Source organism: Stenella coeruleoalba (assembly GCF_951394435.1).
Source record: "Stenella coeruleoalba genome assembly, chromosome: 19".
NCBI classification, from domain to species: domain Eukaryota; kingdom Metazoa; phylum Chordata; class Mammalia; order Artiodactyla; family Delphinidae; genus Stenella; species Stenella coeruleoalba.
In genome coordinates this window covers 47,005,718-47,026,833 of record NC_137165.1, presented here as the reverse complement: position 1 = coordinate 47,026,833, position 21,116 = coordinate 47,005,718, and the positions used below count along the sequence as shown (strand labels likewise).

Genomic DNA, 21,116 nt, shown 5'->3' with positions numbered 1-21,116 from the left:
AAAAAAAAAAAAGTACTCTGCCTCTTCCCGTGTAGTGTATGTATTCAGGCACTAGAGTGTAAGCTGATGAGGGCAGGGACATTATCTGTTTCGTCCAGTGCTATATCCTTAACACCTAGAACAGTGCCTGGCACATACTAGGCATTCATATCTATTTGTTGACTGAACAGATGAGCATTGGATAACAGTGTTCCAGAGGCAGAGAGAGTCGGCACTGCTTGGTTCCCAAGTGAAAGTGTTCATTCATTCATCATTTGTTCACTCATTTGCTGAAAGCCTGCTCTGTGTCAAGCATAGAGTGTATAGTCACAGTGACAGTCACCAGGATCATAGGTGGGCTGCCAACTACCCAACCAGGTGATTGGCCTGTGTGGGGCCCTGCAATCTAGTTTACTACTGAGAATGACAAGTGTTTTGGTGGCACATACCGTTCACTGATAAAGTATAATGATCTCATTAGAGAACAGTATTCAGTTCAGCATATACTGAGCACCTTCTGCATGCTGGGCAACTTCTGGGGGATAGGGAGCTGCCTAAGGCCAAGCTTTGCCTTCGAAGAATTCACAGGCATAAATAGATCATGAGAATGCAATGCAATGAACAACTACATTAAAGGGATGGGGGGACTGCTGTGGGAGCTGCAGGGACCACGTGACAAACACATGGGCCGTTTCACCAGTTAGAGCAGCACCCCGACTCCTCAGGCCAGCCTACCTGAGGGAAACGTAAAGCATCTTTGGACCATAAGATACTATTGTTGTAGCTGATCCCCCACATCCAGAAGTCCAAGTCATGCGGGGTACACAAGTCAACCAGGAGATGAGTTGCCCTGGCCCAAGAAAGCACAGCGTTAGACTCGGCCTGCCTCTCCCACCCCCTCAGCCTGGTGCTCTGTGGTCCTGTTCCACGTAGAGCTACCGGAGCCAGGCCAGGGCTGGCAGGCAACACCCCCGCGTTCAAGTGCTGCAAGCCCTTGGACATGGCTCCAGGCCCACTTACGCATCTGGTTTTCCACTCCTCTGTTGCTATCAAGCCTCACTGTAAGTGGCTCTATGTAGTGATGTTGGAGAATCACAATAATTTTGTGAACATAAAAATCACTGAATTAGTAATTTGTCTTTGGATTGAAAGTGGGTTTCCTTCACCCCTCACTGTCCACCTTTTCAGACTCAATCTGCCACCAAGTGCTGCCAGGACTCTCAACTCTGCCCTTTCATCTGGTCTCTACAATCACACCCTAACTCTGGCCCTCACACCAGGATGGTTGCAGGGGTTCCCCAAGCATCTCTGCTCCAATTCATCCTTCAGCCAACCTGTAGGAGAAGCACCTATTCGACATCATTATTCAGGGGCCTAGCCGCCTTCACCTTGACTCCACCCCCTTCCAAACATCCCATCCCACTCTGCCTGGAACATCCTTTCCCCTTGGCCACTGGAAAACCTCTGTTGTCCTTAAACACCAAGCCGCAAATCTCCCTCTAGGCTCCCCCAGGCAGAGTCCCATGGTCACACCTCAGTCCCCATCACACTCTTCTCCTGTCTTCATGTCAACTGTCACTATAAAGATTTAGCATCCTTCTCCACCGCCCTGGGTGAGCTCTTGAAGGACCAGGTCTGTGGCTCAATTCATCTGACAACATTGATACTTAGCACAGAGCCTGGCACATTGTAGGAACTCAGTAAATATTTGTTCAGTGAGTGAACAAAAGACCCATCCTTGTTAACCCCCATGATGGTCCAGCTGGTCTGTTTAAGTTACCTCCTTTACGAACAGAGATTCCCTGACAATATCGTATTCCTAATTCTAAACCACTGTGCACCCACCCTAGCAAGCTGTTTTATATTTTTTGCATTTTTGTTTACATGTTTTTATTTTTTAATAAATTTATTTATTTATTGTTTATTTTTGGCTGCATTGGGTCTTCGTTGCTGTGCACGGGCTTTTCTCTAGTTGCGGAGAGCAGGGGCTACTCTTCATTGCGGTGCGCAAGCTTCTCATTGTGGTGGCTTCTCTTGTTGCAGAGCATGGGCTCTAGGTGCGTGGGTTTCAGTAGTTGTGGCACATGGGCTCAGTAGTTGTGGCGCACGGGCTTCATTGCTCCGTGGCATGTGGGATCTTCCCGGACCAGGCCTCGAAGCCGTGTCCCCTGCATTGGCAGGCGGATTCCTAACCACTGCACCACCAGGGACGTCCCTGTTTACGTGTTTTTAAATGTAGAGTTGTTGCTGTGGGATTCTTCCTGTCATTTTTTTCACATTTTTTGGTGTTTGTCCAATGAGATCGTAAGGCACTTAAGGAGGTCAGTTTCTTTGGTTCCTTTTCCCCACTCCTAACCTAGAGCTTTTGATGGTGATCTGAAAAGAGGTAAGTCGATGTTTATTATATGGAAGGACAGAGAGATGGAACATGCCTTAATGAATTAATTATTGGGATATCACCTTACTTGCAGTTTTATTTTATTCCCTGTCAAGGAAACTAGGAAGACACTGTGGACTGATTATGATGGAAATGAGTTCTATTTCCATCTGTGGAATATCAGTGAAGACGATGACAGTGTTGGTTTTTACTTCCAAACCTCTATGGCAGATAAATTTAGAGCCAAAGGTAGAATTTGGTCCCTGACTCCTAGTTGCATTCTCAAACCTCTAAGAAGGTTTCCTAAGAGAAACTTTGAGTCTCAGTCTCTTTCTTAATATGAAGATAGTGTCAAGCATTACTGGCTCCTTCTTCTTTCTGCATCAAGGGTCATAACCATGAAGTCACTGTACATTTGCTTACATGAAGGATCCAAGTCTCCACAATGGTTAAGTAGTTAATTAGTAATTTCCCTGCTGCTGAAAATAAAGACATTCACCATAATTATAAAATATTGATATAGTTCAGGGGATACTTAAATTAGGAGATGGCAAGACTTCTTGAAATACAGCCTCAGTCTTTACTACTGTTGACATCCAACCTACATTATGGTACTAATAACTCCTTACAGTAGCATGGCATGTTATAGTTTACAAAGTGTTTGACCTTGGGAGGCTTCAGGTGGCATCTTCATTCTTCTCCATGGGGAGTGCTGGAGGGATGGTGGCCAAGCTGCCACTTGTCCCCAACCCCATGCCATGACCCTGCTTCAAGCTTGGACTACATCGCCCCCTGCTTCCAGTCTGGGCCCCTCCAACCCCATCCATTCTCCTCCCAAAGATCTCCCTGCAACACACATCCGATGCCATTCCCCTGACCCAGACCCTCCATGGTTCCCACTGCCCTGAGGACATAACCCACGCTTTTTTATGTGGTTCCCAAGTTCCTTGAAGATCTACAAGCCTTCTTCTTCTACTCCCACTATGTCCCAGGCTGCCTGAACTTTGAGGTGCTTGAACCTCCTGCCAGGCCTTCCATATGCTATTCTCTCTGCCTGTGATACTTTCCATCTTTGCCTGGATAACTTCCTCCAGGAGCTCTTTCCTGATTCTTCAAGCCTAGGTTCTGTGTCCCCTCTGTGGGCTCTACTGCGAACACTATCTGAATCACCCGCTAGACTTAAGAACTTTGGAGTCAAGGACTGTTTCTTTTTCATTGCTGTCTCTCCTATGCCAAGCACAGAGATGGCCTGAAATAAATACTTGGGGAATGAAATGAGTGAGTGGATGAATAAATGGGTGAATGTCTGAGTCATTACTTGCTGCATTACAAGTTGCAAAATTTTTCTAATCCATGTCTGTGAAATAAATTGGATTAATGAGGGAGGCAAACCTGCCATTGGAATCCCAGGTGAAGAATGAACCCTGGCTCTTCAATTGTGTGATCGTCAGGTACATGAGAAGCAAAGGAAAACTTTGTGCAGGAAGTTGGGAAATGGTTCTGTCAAAAGCAGCTGGGCCGAAGGCCTCTCCATAAATGGGCTTTTGGGCCGGTACCCAGAAACATCTCACCCCATTCCCACTCACTGTTTTTTTTTTCAGAGCTGTTTTCCAAGCCAAAGCTGGAATCTTCCGCCACACGTCTGGATCAGGGGGAAGGCCTGAACCTGTGGTGCTCCATCCCAGGGGCACCTCCAGCCAACTTCACCATCCAGAAGGGAGGCGTGGTTGTGTCGCAGGCTCAAAATTTCACTAAGATAGCCTCAGAGTGGGACAGTGGAACATACACCTGCGTTGCGGGCATTGGCAAGGTGGTCAAGAGTAGCAATGCGGTCCAGATAGCTGTGTGTGGTGAGTACGTCCTCGCTGACTCTGAGGGTCTTGGGACTGAATGGGAGAAAGGGAATTTTTTGCCAGGCGCCATCCTCTGTGTTCTGAAGGCGGCTCAGACCGAGGCGGGGTAAGAACTCGGGGGAAAGAGAGAGGAGTGGAAAGGAGAGACCAAACAGCAGCAAGTGGGTATTTCTGCTCAGAGTACAGGAGAGAGGCATCAAGGAAAATGTCGTTGTCAAGAGTCATGTTCATGGCTTTTGTGGCTTTATGCTGATGGTGTGGCCTCTGAATCGGCAAGATTCTGCTGCTTGAACAAGCAGCCACCCAAAGGGTCAGGGAGGAAACACTGCTTAGTCGACACTAAACTTTAAGATCTAAGTTCCAGCTTTTGATCCCTATCCTGGCTCACCCGAAGGGCTTGGACTCCCAGTGGGCAGAAGTAGGTACTCGGACCACCCAGAGCCGGGCTTCTTAGACTTGAATGTGCATGCAAAACCGGGCACAGCGCAGGTCAGGATGGGGCCAGGTTTTGCATCTCTCACCAGTGCCCTGGGGATGCTCGTGCTGCTGGGCCCTGGACCACGCTTTGAGTAGCGGGGTTCTAAATGGATGTGGAACACCAGGCAAGCTGTCACCGTCACTGTCCTTACTCATCATGATCCTTCAGTTTAGCCTTCCGTTTAAATCCAGCCAAGATTTCAGTCTCAACCGAAGCAGGGTTTTAGCAGTCATCTACCTCACAAGGAAATAACGGAAGAGACGAATGTGGGTCGTTCCATTGTAATTCTTTTTGTTGTTGTAGCTCTTGGGAGGAGGTCATTTCATTTTATTAGCTTTATAAATAAGCTAAGTTCTAAATAATAACCTAGTATAATTCTTGTTTCTGAGGCATGAAATTTACTATCAGGAGAGGCTGAGAATTTGTTTTAAAATATATTCTGTTTGGGTACTTGTACTTTTTAATATTCTTCTTGTGTCTTTTCTCAATACAAAAAAAAGGTATGAATGTGTGTGTATGTGCACGTAAGATATGTGAAAATATAAGCATATATTTAGGGGGATGTAATGTTCTTCCCGAATTTGTGCCGTCCTTTTTTGTTTATATTACTCTCTTTCCCTCTCCCTCCCCAAGAATCTTAAAGCAGTCCTCCAAAGGTAGATAAGGCAGGCAGGCATTTTAAATTCGAGTAATGACAGAGAAAGCCAAGCCCAGAGTTTGGAGACGGAATCCCTTAGGCTGGATGTTTTGCTTCAGATTGTTTCTCTCTCTCTGTCGTTCTAGAAATGCTTTCCAAGCCCAGTATTTTTCATGACTCCAGGTCTGAGGTGATAAAAGGACAGACCATAGAAGTCAGCTGTCAATCCGTAAACGGAACCTCACCCATTTTTTATCAGCTTTCAAAAGCAAGTAAGACTTTGGCGAGTCAGAGCATGGGCTCCAATGAGCCCGCAATATTCAAAGATAACCCAACGAAAGATGTAGAATACCATTGCATCGCGGATAATTGCCATTCCCATACCAAACTGGTCAGCGAACTTCTGCAGGTCAAGGTGATAGGTAAGTCATGTGGGAAGAAGAATCCATGTGGGACTGGGGCTTTAGTTCACGTTTTCAAAGGTTTGGGGTGGACAAGAGAAGTGGGTGGTACTTGTGCAAAGTCCATGAACGTGACGTGTGGCAAAGCAGACCAAGGCCCAAGTAAATGGAGCCGGAAAATATCTGGGGGTTATCAGTGTGGCCAGTTCGTCCTTTTTCAGAACCTTTCAAGTGAACTGCTGAAATCATAAGCGTAAAGTGTCCCAAGTTGAGGAAGCACAGAAGTTGTGCTTTGGGGCTCCCTTAGCATTTGCTCATGTTTAGATGAACGGACAGTCTTCTCTGAGAATTGTAGACCAGAGCTCTTCTCTACCATGGACCCTCGGCGGGGCAAATTCTGTTGTGTGTGGAGCCCACAGCAGTCAGAGCTTCAGGCTAACAGTCACTAGGACTCTCATACTCAAGAGAAATATACCATTGTCCTGAGATGGATCGTTTTCCTCAAGCCTCTGTCTTGTACCTTTCCGGAGGCCTTAGGAGTGCCCATTACTTGCATCTCTGAGACGTTCTGCATCTTTTTGTAAAAAGCTTAAAAAGGCTTCCTCTTCATCCTCCTCCTTTTTGTTTAATAACTGCTTGTCTACACGTGCCATGTGGACATCTTGAGTTGGACAGTAGTTTCTCCTACTATTTTTTGGGGGGTGGGGGTGGGGCATGCCGTGCAGCTTGTGGGATCTCAATTCCCCGACCAGGGATTGAACCCATGCCCTCTGCAGTGAAAGCCCGGAACCCTAACCACTAGGCCACCAGGGAACTCCCTGATTCCTCCTACTATTAATGTATAGCCTAAGAGAAACAATACTTTTCAAATTAACATCAATATATATTAAGTCTCTCATGCCGTAGGGCATACAGAAAAAGAAGACATATTCTTTGTTTTCAATGATATAATGACAGGATATAAACAATGATATAAACACAGGATCTCCTGATTAAATAGTGAAGAAACAATTTAACACATTTGAATAACAGTGCAAACAAATATAGAAAAAAATGTTACCAGGCAACACATGTTTAATGGTCACACGAACTCTCCTTACAATGATGGTGATAGGAATTTAAGGCATGAAAGATATCATCTAGCTTGAGTGGGAAGAGCTGGGTCAGGAGCCAGGGTTCAACAGTGGGTGGGCAGAGAGGGCCAGAGATGGTCCCCAGCCTAGTCAAATAGGTGATCAGAAGGCTCCAGGGAGCAGCTCTAAAGGCTGTGGGTAAGTCAGATGCCTGGAAAGAAACATTGGGAATGGAGAGTCATTGGATATAAACTGGTAGAGTAACTGAGCCCAACTGTACAGAGCATCAGCTGCCAGTCTTAGGAGTTGGGGGTTTGTCCTGTGTGCAGAGAAGGGCCAGAAGAGAGAAGGAGGGCATGCTGAGAATGGGGTCTCGGGAAGATTAACCTGCTGGTCCTATCAGTCAGAAGGAGTGGAGACTTCAGACCTTACAGTACCTTAAGAAGCTAACGTAGAAGCCCATGTGAAACTCTTGGTTTGAAGTGAGTCAGTATTAGTGGCTAATATTTACTGAGCTCTGACCACATGTCCAACCCCGTGTGAAGTTTGTTAGTAAATTATTCCCATTCATACTTACAATAGCCATGTAAGCTCCATGTTAATATCATCCTTACTTTACGATGAGGCAACCAGGAATTAAGATAAACAGCTGGTGGGCAGTAGGGTCGGGAACTGAGGCCAGGCAGTCTGGCTCCTGAGCCTGGCCTGCCACCACCCGCTTGTGCTTCACAAGAAGACAGGCTGTCAGGTCAGGCTGCACCCTCCAGGAGTCTGTCCTTGTGCTTGACCCCCACCATCCCATCCCAGGCCTGGTGCCCCCTTTCGTTGGATCGGCAGCTCCATGGTCTTGGCCACGCCCTGCACTCACAAGAGGGTGATTCATAAATCAGATATTGGTCTGCTGATCGGTTCATTCTGACACTAACAGGAACATACTTGGGAAGACAGTTTAGGATCAGAATTTTAATGGTTGAACATGGAGTGAAAGGGTCTGTCTATAGGAGCAAGATGAGTTCTTCTTGGATCTGCTGGGAATGAGAGGCTGGCAGGGCTTCTCAGTGGAAATAAATTTACCTCAGTGCAGGTAAAAGTCAAGACTTGGAATTCAGGGAAGTAACCTGGACTAGAGCTATATATCTAGGCATTAAATGCCATAAGTTTATGTGTTAAATTCGCAAATAGAAGCTATAATGTAGATGAAATCACCAAAGACGAGAATGGAGACGGCAAACTGAGGACTGAATTTTGCAGAAAGTCCACATTTAAGGGGCAAACGGAAGAAAAAATGGTAAATAAAGAGGGAGTTGCAGGTGAGGAGGTAAGAGAATCAGAGTGTGAGGCTTCACAGAAGCCCAGGGAAAGCTGAGTTCCAAAGGAAGGGCAGGATGACAGGCAAGAGCTGTAGGGAGGCCAAGGATGGGAAGACGGAAAGAACATCTACCATGGATTGGACCTGCAGGGAACTCAGGGATGAGTTAGTCAGGGGTCAGGTCATCTTTGAGTTTCTTCAAAACCAGAGATACAGAGCAGTTTCAGAAGCAGAGGGATAGAAGTCAGGTTTCCAGGCTAACAAGAAAGTGGGAAATGAGGACATGCAGGCAATTGGTTTAGATCATTCAAAGGAGGAGAGAAACAGGACAAGAGCTCGAGAAGGCAGTGCGTCAAGGTTATTTGCTCGTAAGATCTGGAGGTGCCATGCATCTTTGTAAGCAGAGGGAGAGAAATCACTTACACGCACTCTCACTTACACACTTACACACAGTCTCACACACAGACTCACCCAGAACAGACCCTAGTAGAACACATAAGTTAATCGTATAGTTGAGCTAAGTGGTCAGTAATACTTGAGGTGGTAAGTGAAGGGAGGTGTCCCTAGCATCCTGTGTCTAATCAATATGTGAGGGCAGGAGGTGTCCATTGCTGCCCTTCTGGGCTAATCGGGGGAGAACTGTGAAGAACGTGGGATAACACAAGTGACTTGAATAAAAGGCAAAGTCCAAGTCTGAGTCACAGTCACAGATAGCTGGTCTTGACCAGTGGCCGTGTCAGGTTCTTCCTCTTCCCCACTTCTCTTCTCAGTGCTAATCCCTTTCCTGCTTTCCAGCCCCGGTGGATGAAGTCAAGCTCTCTATCCTGTTGAATGAGGAGGTGGAGTCTGGGAAGCCCATTGTGCTTCGATGCTCTGTGAATGAAGGATCTAGTCCCATCACATACAAGTTTTACAAAGAAAAGGAGGGCAAACCCTTCTACCAAGTCACCTTGAATGACACCCATGCCATTTGGCACAAGCCAAAGGCTAGCAAGGAGCAGGAGGGACAGTATTACTGCACGGCCTCCAACAGAGCCAGTCTCTCCAAAAATGTCCTCCAAAGCAACACCCTGACAGTCAGAGGTGAGTCGAGGTCTCAACGGCAAAATGTCGTGTGAGCTCCAAGGGCAAGGCTAGAAAAGCACTTGTCAGAGGAAGTGGGTGGGAGTTTGGTGCATTTTACTGAGGGGTAAGGGACCAGCACATTTGCCAGGCTCTTTGGTTTCAGGTAATAAAAATCCACTCAAATTAAGTATAAAAGAGGAATTGATTATTATAAGGAATTAGAAGTATTTCACACAGTCCTAATTACAAATTCTCGGTGGAGAGACACCAGCTTGGGTCAAATGTGCGCCCATGGACCACCTGTGGTCAAGAGGGGTGGGTCATACAGAACAGACATGGTTTTAGAGAAGCCCACCTATGTGGGCAGAGGGTGATTTATGGAGAACGAGGAAGGGTGAACAGACACCCTATGAAGAGTCTCCTTCAGTCCTATGGTCCTTTCAGACCATCACTGACTCGTTTTATAGCAGAAACAACTATTTCTGCCCCTCCTATGAACACAGAGTCCCTCAGAGGTAGATGCTCAGTGAAAGACATCAGTTACAAGGATATAAAAATCAGTCTTATTTGCTGCTTAGAGCTGATGTTATTTCTTGCTGGCAGAGGAAAAACTGATCGATTTAAAATTTTTTTGCACTTCCAGTCTATCTCGCCCCCTGGAAGAAAGGACTTATCGCAGTGGTTGTCATCGGAGTGATCATTGCCACCTTGATACTTGGGGCCAGATGCTATTTTCTGAAGAAAGCCAAGGGTGAGCACAGTCCTTTCATTCCATTCTGACAGGCTGCCCTGCCAGGGAACCTGTCACGGATGTGAGGGGTTTCAGCCTCACAGGAGGCGAGTGCTCTGCTCCAGTGAGGGTCGAGGACATGTGCCTGATGACAGCCGTTTTCCTCCTGGGGGGTCACCTTGATAACCAAAGATTTTGGCTTTGGTGGGTGTGGAGGTTTTACTGCCCCTGGATTTAGCTAGGCAGAAGTGAAAGCAATTGGTTTCTTAGTTGGGCTCCCCAGAAAAGATGAATTTGGGGGGAAGTTGCATCTACATGTGGTCAGAAGCAGCCCTTCGTGTGGATTTGGCAACATCTAGTCCTACAGTTGGTAGAGTTGGCCATGAGTGGAGACACCCACACACGCTGAATGCCTCCCAGTTAATCTTCTGGTTGTGCCACGATTTCTACCCTGTGCTTGGGGTTAGCCATGTGTGGAGGGAAGCCAGGATTACTCATGGACACTCAGGAATCAGAGTCAATTAAGCAAGATGCAAGCAAAAGGGCACAGCACCGGTAAAGTCTGCAAAAATTTTGGGGGGATAAGACGGGTTGCTTATCCCTGTTGGTGCTGCTGCCTGGGATGGGATGAGACAGATGGGATGAGGAGGGTTTTTTCCTAAAGCAGGAAAGGGGCAGCCCCCCTGGGAAAACAGTCCTAAGGCTGAGTCTGGCCTTGGCCTCAGGCCAGTTTGGAATTAAAAGCTCGGGGATTGATTAAGGCTTTACTTTTGGAGATGGTCTTGAAGCAAAGAGACAGTTGCCCGTTTATCTGGCTCATCTGGTTCCTGTGCTGTTGTCTTCCTCTCCGTCACATTCCATGATGGGAAGTTGCTTCTGGCTAAAACAGTCGAAATGTCAAATTTCAGGGAACATGATGTGAAATCTCTTGGTATAAGACCAAGAGAAGACCTGCTTCGTTTATTTTCCTTTTTAAAAAAGTGCGAATATATTTGGCTTTCTGTTCTCTCTTTTTATGGGTATTCAATCTTCAAACAAGTCAAATATGGTTGAAATGAGTGTTCCTGTCTGATATGGTTGTGGGTTCTTTATACTGACTTTGGTTCTTTTCTTTGTCTTTCAAAGCCAAGCAGATGCCGGTGGAGATGTCCAGGTCAGTGTGCTTGGAAGAGGGGTGGCTGTCCTATGGGTGTGGATAGACTTGTCTGGAGGGATTCCTGTCATTAGGAAGTTTTCAGTGGTTCTTGGCAAACTCAGAAAAATTAGGACCTTGGGTGTGAGCGGTGTAGGGGTGTGTGTGTGTGTGTATGCGTGTGTGTCTGTGTCTCAGTGGAAGATTGCCAACTGTCCTTCATGGGAAGGAATGGCTTTATTCTGAGGTCATGTCCTGTCTACACTTTTCCTTATGAAATTATAATGGTAGGTGGAATTTAAAATGTTTTTACTTACTTGGCAAAATAGAGTTGCCTTAAAAATGGTTGTACTATTTTTACTGTTCTTGAGATCTAAAATCCCAAAGCATGGAAACTATCGTTCTGTTCCTGAAAGAAACAATAGCACAGGATGAGGAATCCCCTCCCGACATGGGATTCACCTCATAAAGGACTCCTCATGTTTGTGCGCCCTTTGGCCCGGACACTTATTTCAACAGCAAAAGGGTTTTTGTCAAATAATCATAGAGCTGAAGAAAGCATTAGTTCCAAATGAGAGAGTAAAACTTTCCTCACTTCAGAAAACTCTTCCTGATTTTCTCATGCTCTTTCCTTGATTATTTTGTTGGTTTGGAGTTAGAGCCAAAAAAATGTTATTTCTTTTTCCTTTTTAAATTTCAATTTAAGGCCAGCAGCACCACTTCTGAACTCCAGCAATGAGAAGACGTTGTCAGATCCCAACGCTGAAGCCAACAGACATTATGGTACCGTCATGGTTTTGTGCAGTTGTTAAGAGTTTTTCCCAACTTGCTCTACACTCTCCTGTCCCTCTGAGAAGCAGAATCTATGGGCGGTGGGGTGAGGTTGGAAGGGAAACTCTGGCTTCAAGCTGGGACACTTAATCTAATCAGTCATTGGGTGGTGAGCTAACAAGCAAAACAAAAGTGTAAGAAGAAAGGCAGAACATTGTGCTCTAATTTCACCACCTTCTAAATATCCCAAGGAATGAAAGGTGGAGAATAATTATAATGCTGTGGACACCCGCGTGGGTTCTCTTCACACACTGGACGCTGTGCAAGTGAAATCATTCTTCATTTGTAAGAGAGAGACCAGCTATCAAATGAAGGCATTGGGGGCTTCCCTGGTGGCGCAGTGGTTGAGAGTCCGCCTGCCGATGCAGGGGACACAGGTTCGTGCCCCGGTCCGGGAAGATCCCACATGCCGCGGAGCAGCTAGGCCCGTGAGCCATGGCCGCTGAGCCTGCGCGTCCGGAGCCTGTGCTCCGCAACGGGAGAGGCCACAACAGTGAGAGGCCCGCGTACTGCAAAAAAAAAAAAAAAAGAAGGCATTGGTAAAACATCTTCTCAGGTGGAATTATTTATTGCAAACACAAGGCAGTCTCATTTCAAACTTGCCCCAGTGGGAAACCAATTTAAAGATCCCACTGTTGATAGAGGCATTTAAAAAAAGAAAAAAAGAGTGGTACAATAATGGAATACCTGGTTGTGAGGTTTATCACAGCTTGAGAGTCAGATCTATAGGGTGGGGAGCCAATCCCAGGTGTTCTTAATCCCATTATGTCTGTGAGAAAATTGTTCACACCTTTTAGCAGGGGTGTTGTCTGTTTCCCAGAGGGGGCCATGATTAAATCACACAAACAGTTCTGTCCCAGACAGTTTTGGGAATTAAACACTGATGTTCTTTTCTTTTTTTTTAATTTATTTATTTTTGTCTGCATTGGGTCTTTGTTACTGTGCACGGGCTTTCTCTAGTTGTGGCGAGTGGGGGGCTACTCTTCGTTGCGGTGCGCGGGCTTCTCACTGCGGTGGCTTCTCTTGTTGCGGAGCATGGGCTCTAGGCACGCGGGCTTCAGTAGTTGTGGCATGCAGGCTCAGTAGTTGTGACTTGCAGCCTCTTGAACACAGTCTCAGTAGTTGCGGCGCACAGGCTTAGTTGCTCCACAACATGTGGGATCTTCCTGGACCAGGGCTCGAACCTGTGTCCTCTGCATTGGCAGGCGGATTCTTGACCACTGCACCACCAGGGAAGTCCCCTGATGTTCTTTTCTAATTCTGTAACATCGTCGCACAAAATAAAAACTTTTTAGAATACACCTTTTACAGGGCATTCCTGAGAAATCTTTTGAGAAATGAGCAATTCCTATAGTACTGAATCATAAACTTTTTAAAAAGTAAAATAAAACGTATGTCGTAATAAGAGTAATGTGCCAATAAAGAGAAAAGAGCAAATATGTCATTGAAGAAACTACATTTGGAAAAGTTTGGTGAATATTTAGCAAAAAGTAATCCAGTGCTATAGAGAAAATACCTCTTTGTGGTATAAAGTGGGTTCTGTTGGTAATTTGTATTTATACTTAAGAACAAAAATATGATATTCTAAATTAAATGCTGATAAAGACTTATATTAAAATAGAATTTCCTCCAAATTTCCAAAGTGCAGGAAATACTCCAATTCTTATTATATTTTCTCTGCATGGATTATTTCAGTTTATAAATGTATGTTAGTAATCACAATAGTAATTTGTAAATACATAATGGAATGGAATGGAAAACCATGTGTTCTTCAGCAGTAATATTTGTAACACTTGAAAGAGTTCTTTTTAATAAAGAACAACTTGATAAAAAAGATCAAAAAGATTTTGCTCCTGCCCAGGTGGCAGCCTGGAGATATTGCAATATCTTTAAACCATGTTCTCATGGATCCATTTCTCCAGCTGAATGATACTGGTCCACTAGTATCCTTCATGTTTGTGGTCACTGGCTCACCCCTTCTAGAATTAAGCTTAATTTCTTCTGAGCTTGCTTCTAGTGAACAATTCTGAATTTTGAACAACTCATAAGTAGCCATGTCCCTCCCATGCGATGGTGGGCGTCATACCGGTTTTAGAAAGAGACCAGGCAGTGGGTTGGATGGGGCCCAGGGCCACCAGGAGGGTATTTGGACCCCAGCTACACTGCTGGTTGCCAACTACACTGAAGAATTTGGGCTTGACTCCTTTTGTTAGTGGCACTGAGTTTTCTAAAATTTATATAGAAAACTAGGAATTCCACTGTCACTCATCCTGTTATTTTTCAACTAGGTTACAATGAAGATGTTGGAAACCATGCAATGAAGCCACTAAATGAAAATAAAGGTAATCATCTATCTAACTTTTTAAAAATTAGAAACCTTTGCTTTTATATAAAAGACCCCTAGGAAAAGAACAAAAGCTGTTAAGGCCTGTGGCTATTTCCTCATGTCTCTTAAATGGAGATGCCTATTGCTTTCTCCAAAGATGCTGTCGTGTCTCTTGTTACTTGTCTTAAAGATAAGCAGCAGTGCTATTTTATTTTATTTTTTATAGTGTATTTTTCATTTTTTTGTTTTTTCTCATGTATTTTTCATTTTTATTAAACATGTAGATACAAAGTAATATTTATAAGTTATGTATAAAACATAAACAATAGCAATTCAATAAATAACTGCATACCCATCATCCTTTAAAAAAAAAGAACATTTCCACTACCTTTAAAGTACCCTGAGTACTTCTTCCCACCCCAGCCTCTTAACACTTTCTTTGCCAGCTTTATTGAGATATACTTGACACATAACATTGTGTAAGTTTAAAGTGTACAACATGATGATTTGCAGTAATGCTATATTAAAAAACACCTGTGACTCTACTATCCAAGAGAAGGGAGATCCTCCTGACTTATTTCGTAGCCCATTCTGAATCAGGAAGTTCCATTCTGGGTGTAACTTGATTTCCTATGTGTATGCCTCATACTCTCAAAGCAGTTTGGGGCTGGGGACCCCGTTCCCCATTTCCTGAGATCCTTTCCATCTTGGAGAAAGCGTTCTGTGCCTGTGGCCTTGGAGAAGTCTTTTATAGTTAACTGCTGTGGCCGATGCCGGCTGTTTTCTGTATCTAATGAGCTTTACAAGTCCTCACACTGTGGTAACAACGGGACCTGAGCCGGAGGGTCCTTCCACATCCCGGGAGTGCAGGCCTCCTCATTACCTCTCCCAGCCTGAGTTTTCTCGCCCACTTAGAATGGAGTTAAGCCTGCATCCAGCTTCCCTGTTAAAATACAGACTTCTTCGATCACTTGAATAGAAATCTCTACTGTGGTCCGAGACCCCCCAAGGAGACTCTGTCTAACCGCAGGCTGCTGTGGTTCTTTCGAGCAGAGCCTCTGACCTTGGACGTGGAGTACACTGAAGTGGAAGTGACCGCCCCTGAGCCTCACAGAGGTAACACCATCACTCAAGGGATTCCCCATGTTTTACTGTCTGCTTGGGTGTAGATGCCAGGGTGGGCTGTGCCGTGGCCCCCGGACAAGAATCTAGTCACCCTCATCACTCAGAAGGGAGGTGGTCTGCAGACAGATGGGCTGGACATACCCAAGGCAGGAGCAGTGACACCCACCCAGGTTTGGAGGTGTAAAATTTCATTAATTATTATTTATCATACTAGTAATGATGGCTGCGTTTTATTGAGCAATTACTAAGTGCTAAGAAATGGGTCTGTTGAGAGACTTTTAGCAGGCAGCCTCACTCCTGGGTGTTTGGGCATCCTTCCAGAGGTAGCCCCCTTGCCCCAATCTAGCACCTTCCTTAAAAAGTTGCTTGCAGACTGAGCTTGTATAAATGAAATGTGCAAAGGGATGAAGGGGCTTGGCTATTTAAAGGGACAATTGGGTAAAGGCTTTTGAAAGCACAGACTCCCTCTGCATGTAAACAGTGGCACCATCATTATGCTTCAGGCTTTGTTTTTATTGTGTGGTTCTCTTGGGCACACTGCCCTGGAGAAAGCCCCTAGCTCTGGTCCTGCACTGGGGAGACTGACTCAGGGTGGGTCAGTCCACAGCAAGCACTAGAACGTCAATCTCAGCTGCTTCGGGCACCACAAAAAAAAACAGGCACATCCTCCTAAACCTCCTTAGTTCCCGCAGAGGCTGCCACACAAAGGAAGCAGCCACCCGAGCCTTCCTGCCCTGCTGGGAAGCTCGTTAGGGCTGTTGCTGTGCATCCCCCTTCCTGCTGAGGCTGAGGCCAAGCTGCGTCCACTCAGCCTTGCAGGCCCGGGGCTGCTTTGCAGACCATGCCTGTGTAGCCTCAGCCAGAGCCACGTGGTGATGGCGTTCTCTTGTCACCTCTTGCTCCATGATCTGGAAGGAGTTTGGGGTTCCTTCCTTCTTCCCTTGCTTAGCACGGTTCTAGGTACCATGTCTGCAGATGTGTCCGTGGGACCTTCCAGGCAGGGCCGTCCCCTGTAGCCCCTGGGGCTGGGTGCTGCACAACAGGGCCACCATGCCCATAGTCTACAGTCAGCATGGCCCCTGCAGTTGGTACTGCCTGATCTGCACCACTACACAGGGCATCCCAGTTCCAAGTCTAGACTGGACGGGGCAGGGGTGGGGGCCACGGCCAGCCTGAAGTTCTCTTTCTCTTTACTTCATGGTAAAGTGATTTGCTTGTTGGGTTAGCAAATTATGGGCGCATGATGGACCAGCCCCAGAGCAAGCAGCAAAGGTACATATGTGGTCCCCTTCTCGTGGAGGTGTAGCCCCTGAGGGGGTCAGGAAAACAAGGAACCGATGAGCAGATAGTATCAGGTTAGAGTCAGAGTTTGCAGGAAGAGTGGGGTGTGGTGGAAGGCCTGAAAGGTGATGCCTTTTCTGGCTGGGTGGTCCCAGAAGGCCTGTGTGAGGGGTGGCAGGACAGTGGGTGGTGGCCTAGAGCTTGGCCCATTTAAAGACCTGAAAGGAGACCTTAAAGGATCCTTAAATGACTCTTTCTGGTCCTTAAATGTCTGCAGAGAGGGCGAGAGGGAGTGGAGGCAGATGAAGCTGGGAGGACCAGGCGGGGCCCAGGGACTGCAGGGCCGCTGGCGTTCTCTTTTTGTTCTAGTCTCAGTGGACTGGGGGCCTTTGGAAGCCTTTAAGCAGCGAAGTGACAAGTTCCAACTTCCTTCTTTTAAAAACGATCCTTGTGGCTGGTGTGGAGGACGGATTAAAGGGAACAAAAGTGGAAACCGGGCAAGAGGGGATGAGGATGGAGCCAAAGTGCTGGCAGTGGATAGATTCTGGATAGATGTTACAGACAGACCGCAGTACTGGATGAAAAATTCGTGGCCAGGATGGGAGAGACAGAATGACTACATGTTTCTTGACCAAACAACCACATGGATGGTCGTGATGCCTGCGATTGGGAGGCACAGGCTCATGGGGAGCCTGGTTCGGTTGGGTTAAATTTGAGAGCCCAGGAGGAGACAGCGCAGGGGTCTTGGTGCTCAGAACCAAGTGTGGGCGGGCTCTGGCCGATGGGACTTTAGGGTGCTCCTCGCCGGCCTTCCCTGGTCCAGCCTGAGCCCCTCCATCACCATGCATCGTGGGTGCCGTCCCACAGGTAACAGCTTACTTCCTCCTAAGGGGGCTTCAGACTTGGAAGGAAAGGGGAACCACAGCAAGAGGGCAGGGCTGAATGTGTGTGGGAAACCCCACTGCCCTCCATGCCCCACTGTGCTCAAGCAGAGAGCGATTGCCCTGGGTTCTGGCCTCTCGGTTCTGATACCTGTCCCAGAGGGCCGGGCCCCACCCTTACCCTGCTGCCGGCTGGGCCCGGGCAAGGTGGAGTTATGAGGGCTGTATGTGAGGCCTGGAAGGCTTTGGATTGAAGGAAACTGAAGCAGGAAGAAGGAAGCAAGGTTTTGTCCTTGGAAAAGCATCCGTTTTCCATTCCTTTGGGGATGTTTCCACGTTAGCAGCGTCTGGTTTTCTTTTTCTTGCTTGAAGGTGGGGAGCGGTTGAAGGGAAAAGAGAACCCCTGGGACCGGGCGAAGCAGGGGTGCTTCCCTTTGCCAAGCTCTGTACCTGCAGGGTTGTAACCAGCCGGGTCACCTTTCCCCAGTCTGTACAAAGGTGCTGAGTGGGCCGCAGGGGCCTCAGCAGAGCTGGACTGAAAGTCACTCGGGTGGAAATGGAGAGTTTCTAGGGGATTCAAGTTGTTTTCTGGACCCAGCCTCCTTGGCAGCTGAGGGACAGTGGGGGAGAGCGGCCTGGCCCAGGATGCCGTCCCCCTGTTTTCTCATGGGTGGGGAGTGGGGCATTACTAGATGAGGGCCAGACTTTGTGGGTTCAAGGCCAGTGGTGAGTCCACTTGACCTGGTCTTGGCCAACCCAGTTCCCTGTCCTCAAGGCCTCCCTCCTCTACAGATGGGATGGAGGAAGGAGTGGGGACCATGTCCAGCTCTAACCGTGGCTGGCAGCTGACCAAGTGGTCACTTGGAGGTGGAGGAGGGGTGGGAAGGAACTCGTTAAATCCTGGTCTGCTGCATGTTTGCTCTGAGACTAATTGCTGGGAAAACCCCATGACGTTGAAGCCATCTCTTTCTCTGTTAACAGAGAAAAACAGAAGCCAAAACAAAGCCCATCCGGAAACATCCCTGGCAGCAGAGACAAACAGCCTGCTGGCCTGGTTTAGTCGTTAGCAAGCAGCTGCTGCCTCGGAGCAGCGGGAGGAGGGGCACTCTCAGTGAGCTGCAAACCCCGTCCCCTGGCCAGGCGGAGCCAGGAGGGCAGTGGGGGAAACTGCTGGGCCAGCTGCAAATCTGGCAACTCAACCAAGAAGTGAAACCATCCTGCTGCCCTGGCTGATACACAGAGTTATGAGGTGAAAGGGAGTTGAGTGCAGCTCCTTGGGTCCAGAGGGTGTCAGAGCGTCCCCAAGGTGACCAGAGGTCTACCCGCCACCCCTTATGTGCCTGGGGGTGGTGGAGCTCCCAAGGGTGTCCAGGGCCCCAGGCTTGGCCGCGCAGTCCCTCCCCTCCATTCCCTCCCCTCCATTCCCTCCCAACGCCCCCAGCTCCCACTGTGAAGGAGGATGAGTTGGCAGGGCCCCCAGTGCTCCTGGTATGCAGTGTCCTAGAGCGTTTGTCACAGCATTGTTTGCATACCATCCGCCCCACGGCCCGGAGCTTCCGAAAGCTGGAACCAAGTCCCCGGTCACCTTTTCCTCTTCCACAGTGCCCAGCACACAATAGGTGTTAGGACCATGTTGAACGAGTGACTTGCCCATGCCTGACATTGAGCAAAGAGTCCCTTAGTGATGCGGTAGAACCCCCAGTAGATAGGGGAGTTGCTGGAGCTTCCCTCTGCACCTTCAGATCTGCTGCCGTGGAGAGTGGAGAGTGGTGAGGGCATCTCTGCTGTGCTCTTAGAGAAAGGCAGGTGTCCCAGCAGGGGGTGCCTGGTATCTCAGCCACTCTGCTGAGTACCAACTGCTATTCGGTGCCCTGGGGGGAGTCGCTACGATGCCTTCTGCAAGGTCCTGGCACCCCAAGTGCCCCAAGTACAGCTGTCTATCTGAACTGCCACCCAAGCTTTCTCCTGCCATTTAGATCATGACATAAGAACCACGACCACGTAGTGTGTGACGAATGACCGTGATTTTAATCCTAAGACCTAAAACTTCAGGGATCAGGCTGATCATGCCAAGAGCCTCCTGAAGGTTGGAGTCTGAGACAGAGACACCCGCAGGGACGTTGACTGTTGTCTTCACTGTCCCATCAACCTTTACAGGCGCCCCAGGCAGCTGTGCAAAATCTGGGATCGGGAGGAGCACAAGACCCGGGCGCTGCCCTAGAGGGCGTGGGGCCCGCCAGGGGAGATGCTTGTGGGGGCGAGTCGTGTCAGTGTGCCGTGGGCGCCCACGTAACTGCCCAGGGCACAGGGAAGGGGGGAGTGTGTCAGGGAGTGTGTAGGTGTGTGAGGGTATGTGCACCCAAGTGCAGGAGCGAAGCTTGTCCTGGGGCTTGGAGGATGAGGAGGAACGGGGCAAAGCAAAAGGGCCGTGCAGACAGCGAAGGAGTGTGTGCAGGACCAGGGCATGAGAGAGGGGAGCCTGGTGAGTCGAGGGTATCTTGGTGTAGTTAGAATCCGTGTACGTGCCCTGGCCATCTGCCACTGAGGAAAACGACATCCACGTGGCACTGACCGTGGCGGCAGGAAGCATCACCCAGTCTGGGGTTCCGTTTCCCGATTTATAGAGAGAGAATGCTGGCCACACGGCATCAGGCAGCTTTCTACAATAAGGCTTCCTGGTCCTTTGTGCAGGTGAGAGCGAAGTGGCGGGCTGCATCCCCTGAGGGTCTGTGTGTGTAAGTGCATGTAGATGCACCATGAGCGTGTGTACGTGTGTGTGTACATAACCTGTGTGTGTACGTCAGCTTAAACAGATGGCTGTACAGGGGCTCTTTGTCTCTCAAACCACTGAGGCTCCTGTGGGTGTAATCCACACCCTAAGTGGGTCATCTTGTCTGTTGTTCAGAAAGGGTCCAGACCAGAGGATCTGAACCCTGTCTGCATATTAAAATCCCCTGGGAAGCTCTTAAAAACACCAACACCAGGGCCCACCCTGGACTAATTCAATCGATCTGCAGTGAGGCCCGGCTTGCTGACATTTGAAATCAACCAGCCCAGTTGTCTAGAGTTGTAACTGGGCCCCAGCTTATCCTTAGAGTCACAGATGATACCCAGGCTCTAACCCTGACCTTGGGTAATTGGGAGACCCTAACCCAGCCTCCTGAGAGGGGCTGGCAGAGCAGCTGGACAGAGGGACGCAGTGGCAGAGGAAGAGGGATGGGGCCACCGAGCTGGAGGCTACAGGTCTGTGCTGGGGGTACCTCTACCTGCGCCCCCTAGGTCCAGGGGTCCCACAGTGGCCTGTTGGCCTCATACTTCTAGGCTGAGAGTGATGCTGGAGGGACCATGATCTTCTAAAGCCGGGAAATGGCCCGGGCTCAGTAGTGACAGGGATTCCAGGGGCTCCTGGAGATGGGCACTCGTGGGGTGGGTAGTGGGGTACAGCCTTGCCTGGGAGCCTCCGACATTTTCCTGCTTCAGCAGTGAGCTGACCTGGTGCCCAGAGGCAGTTGTTGACCTGTGCTTGGTCCCTTTCCAGGTCTGGGAACAAAGGGCACGGAGACAGTGTACAGTGAAATCCGGAAAGCTGACCCCGGTGAGTGAGGGCCCCTTAGCTCCCCCAACCGGGGGTTGGGGGG

The 21,116-nt window shown here is 48.2% G+C and overlaps 1 protein-coding gene across 2 annotated transcripts in view; it reads left to right on the top strand.

Moving 5' to 3' along the window:
* PECAM1 (platelet and endothelial cell adhesion molecule 1) overlaps window positions 1-21,116 on the top strand; it is a 57,448-nt gene that overhangs the window by 19,982 nt on the left and 16,350 nt on the right. For both annotated transcript variants that reach the window (XM_079905979.1, XM_079905978.1), the window contains exons 6-14: window positions 3,958-4,206; window positions 5,471-5,746; window positions 8,903-9,190; window positions 9,816-9,923; window positions 11,028-11,055; window positions 11,741-11,817; window positions 14,154-14,207; window positions 15,245-15,307; window positions 21,017-21,073. In XM_079905979.1, coding sequence (XP_079762105.1) covers window positions 3,958-4,206; window positions 5,471-5,746; window positions 8,903-9,190; window positions 9,816-9,923; window positions 11,028-11,055; window positions 11,741-11,817; window positions 14,154-14,207; window positions 15,245-15,307; window positions 21,017-21,073 — 1,200 coding nt within the window. The remainder of the gene's footprint in view (window positions 1-3,957; window positions 4,207-5,470; window positions 5,747-8,902; window positions 9,191-9,815; window positions 9,924-11,027; window positions 11,056-11,740; window positions 11,818-14,153; window positions 14,208-15,244; window positions 15,308-21,016; window positions 21,074-21,116) is intronic.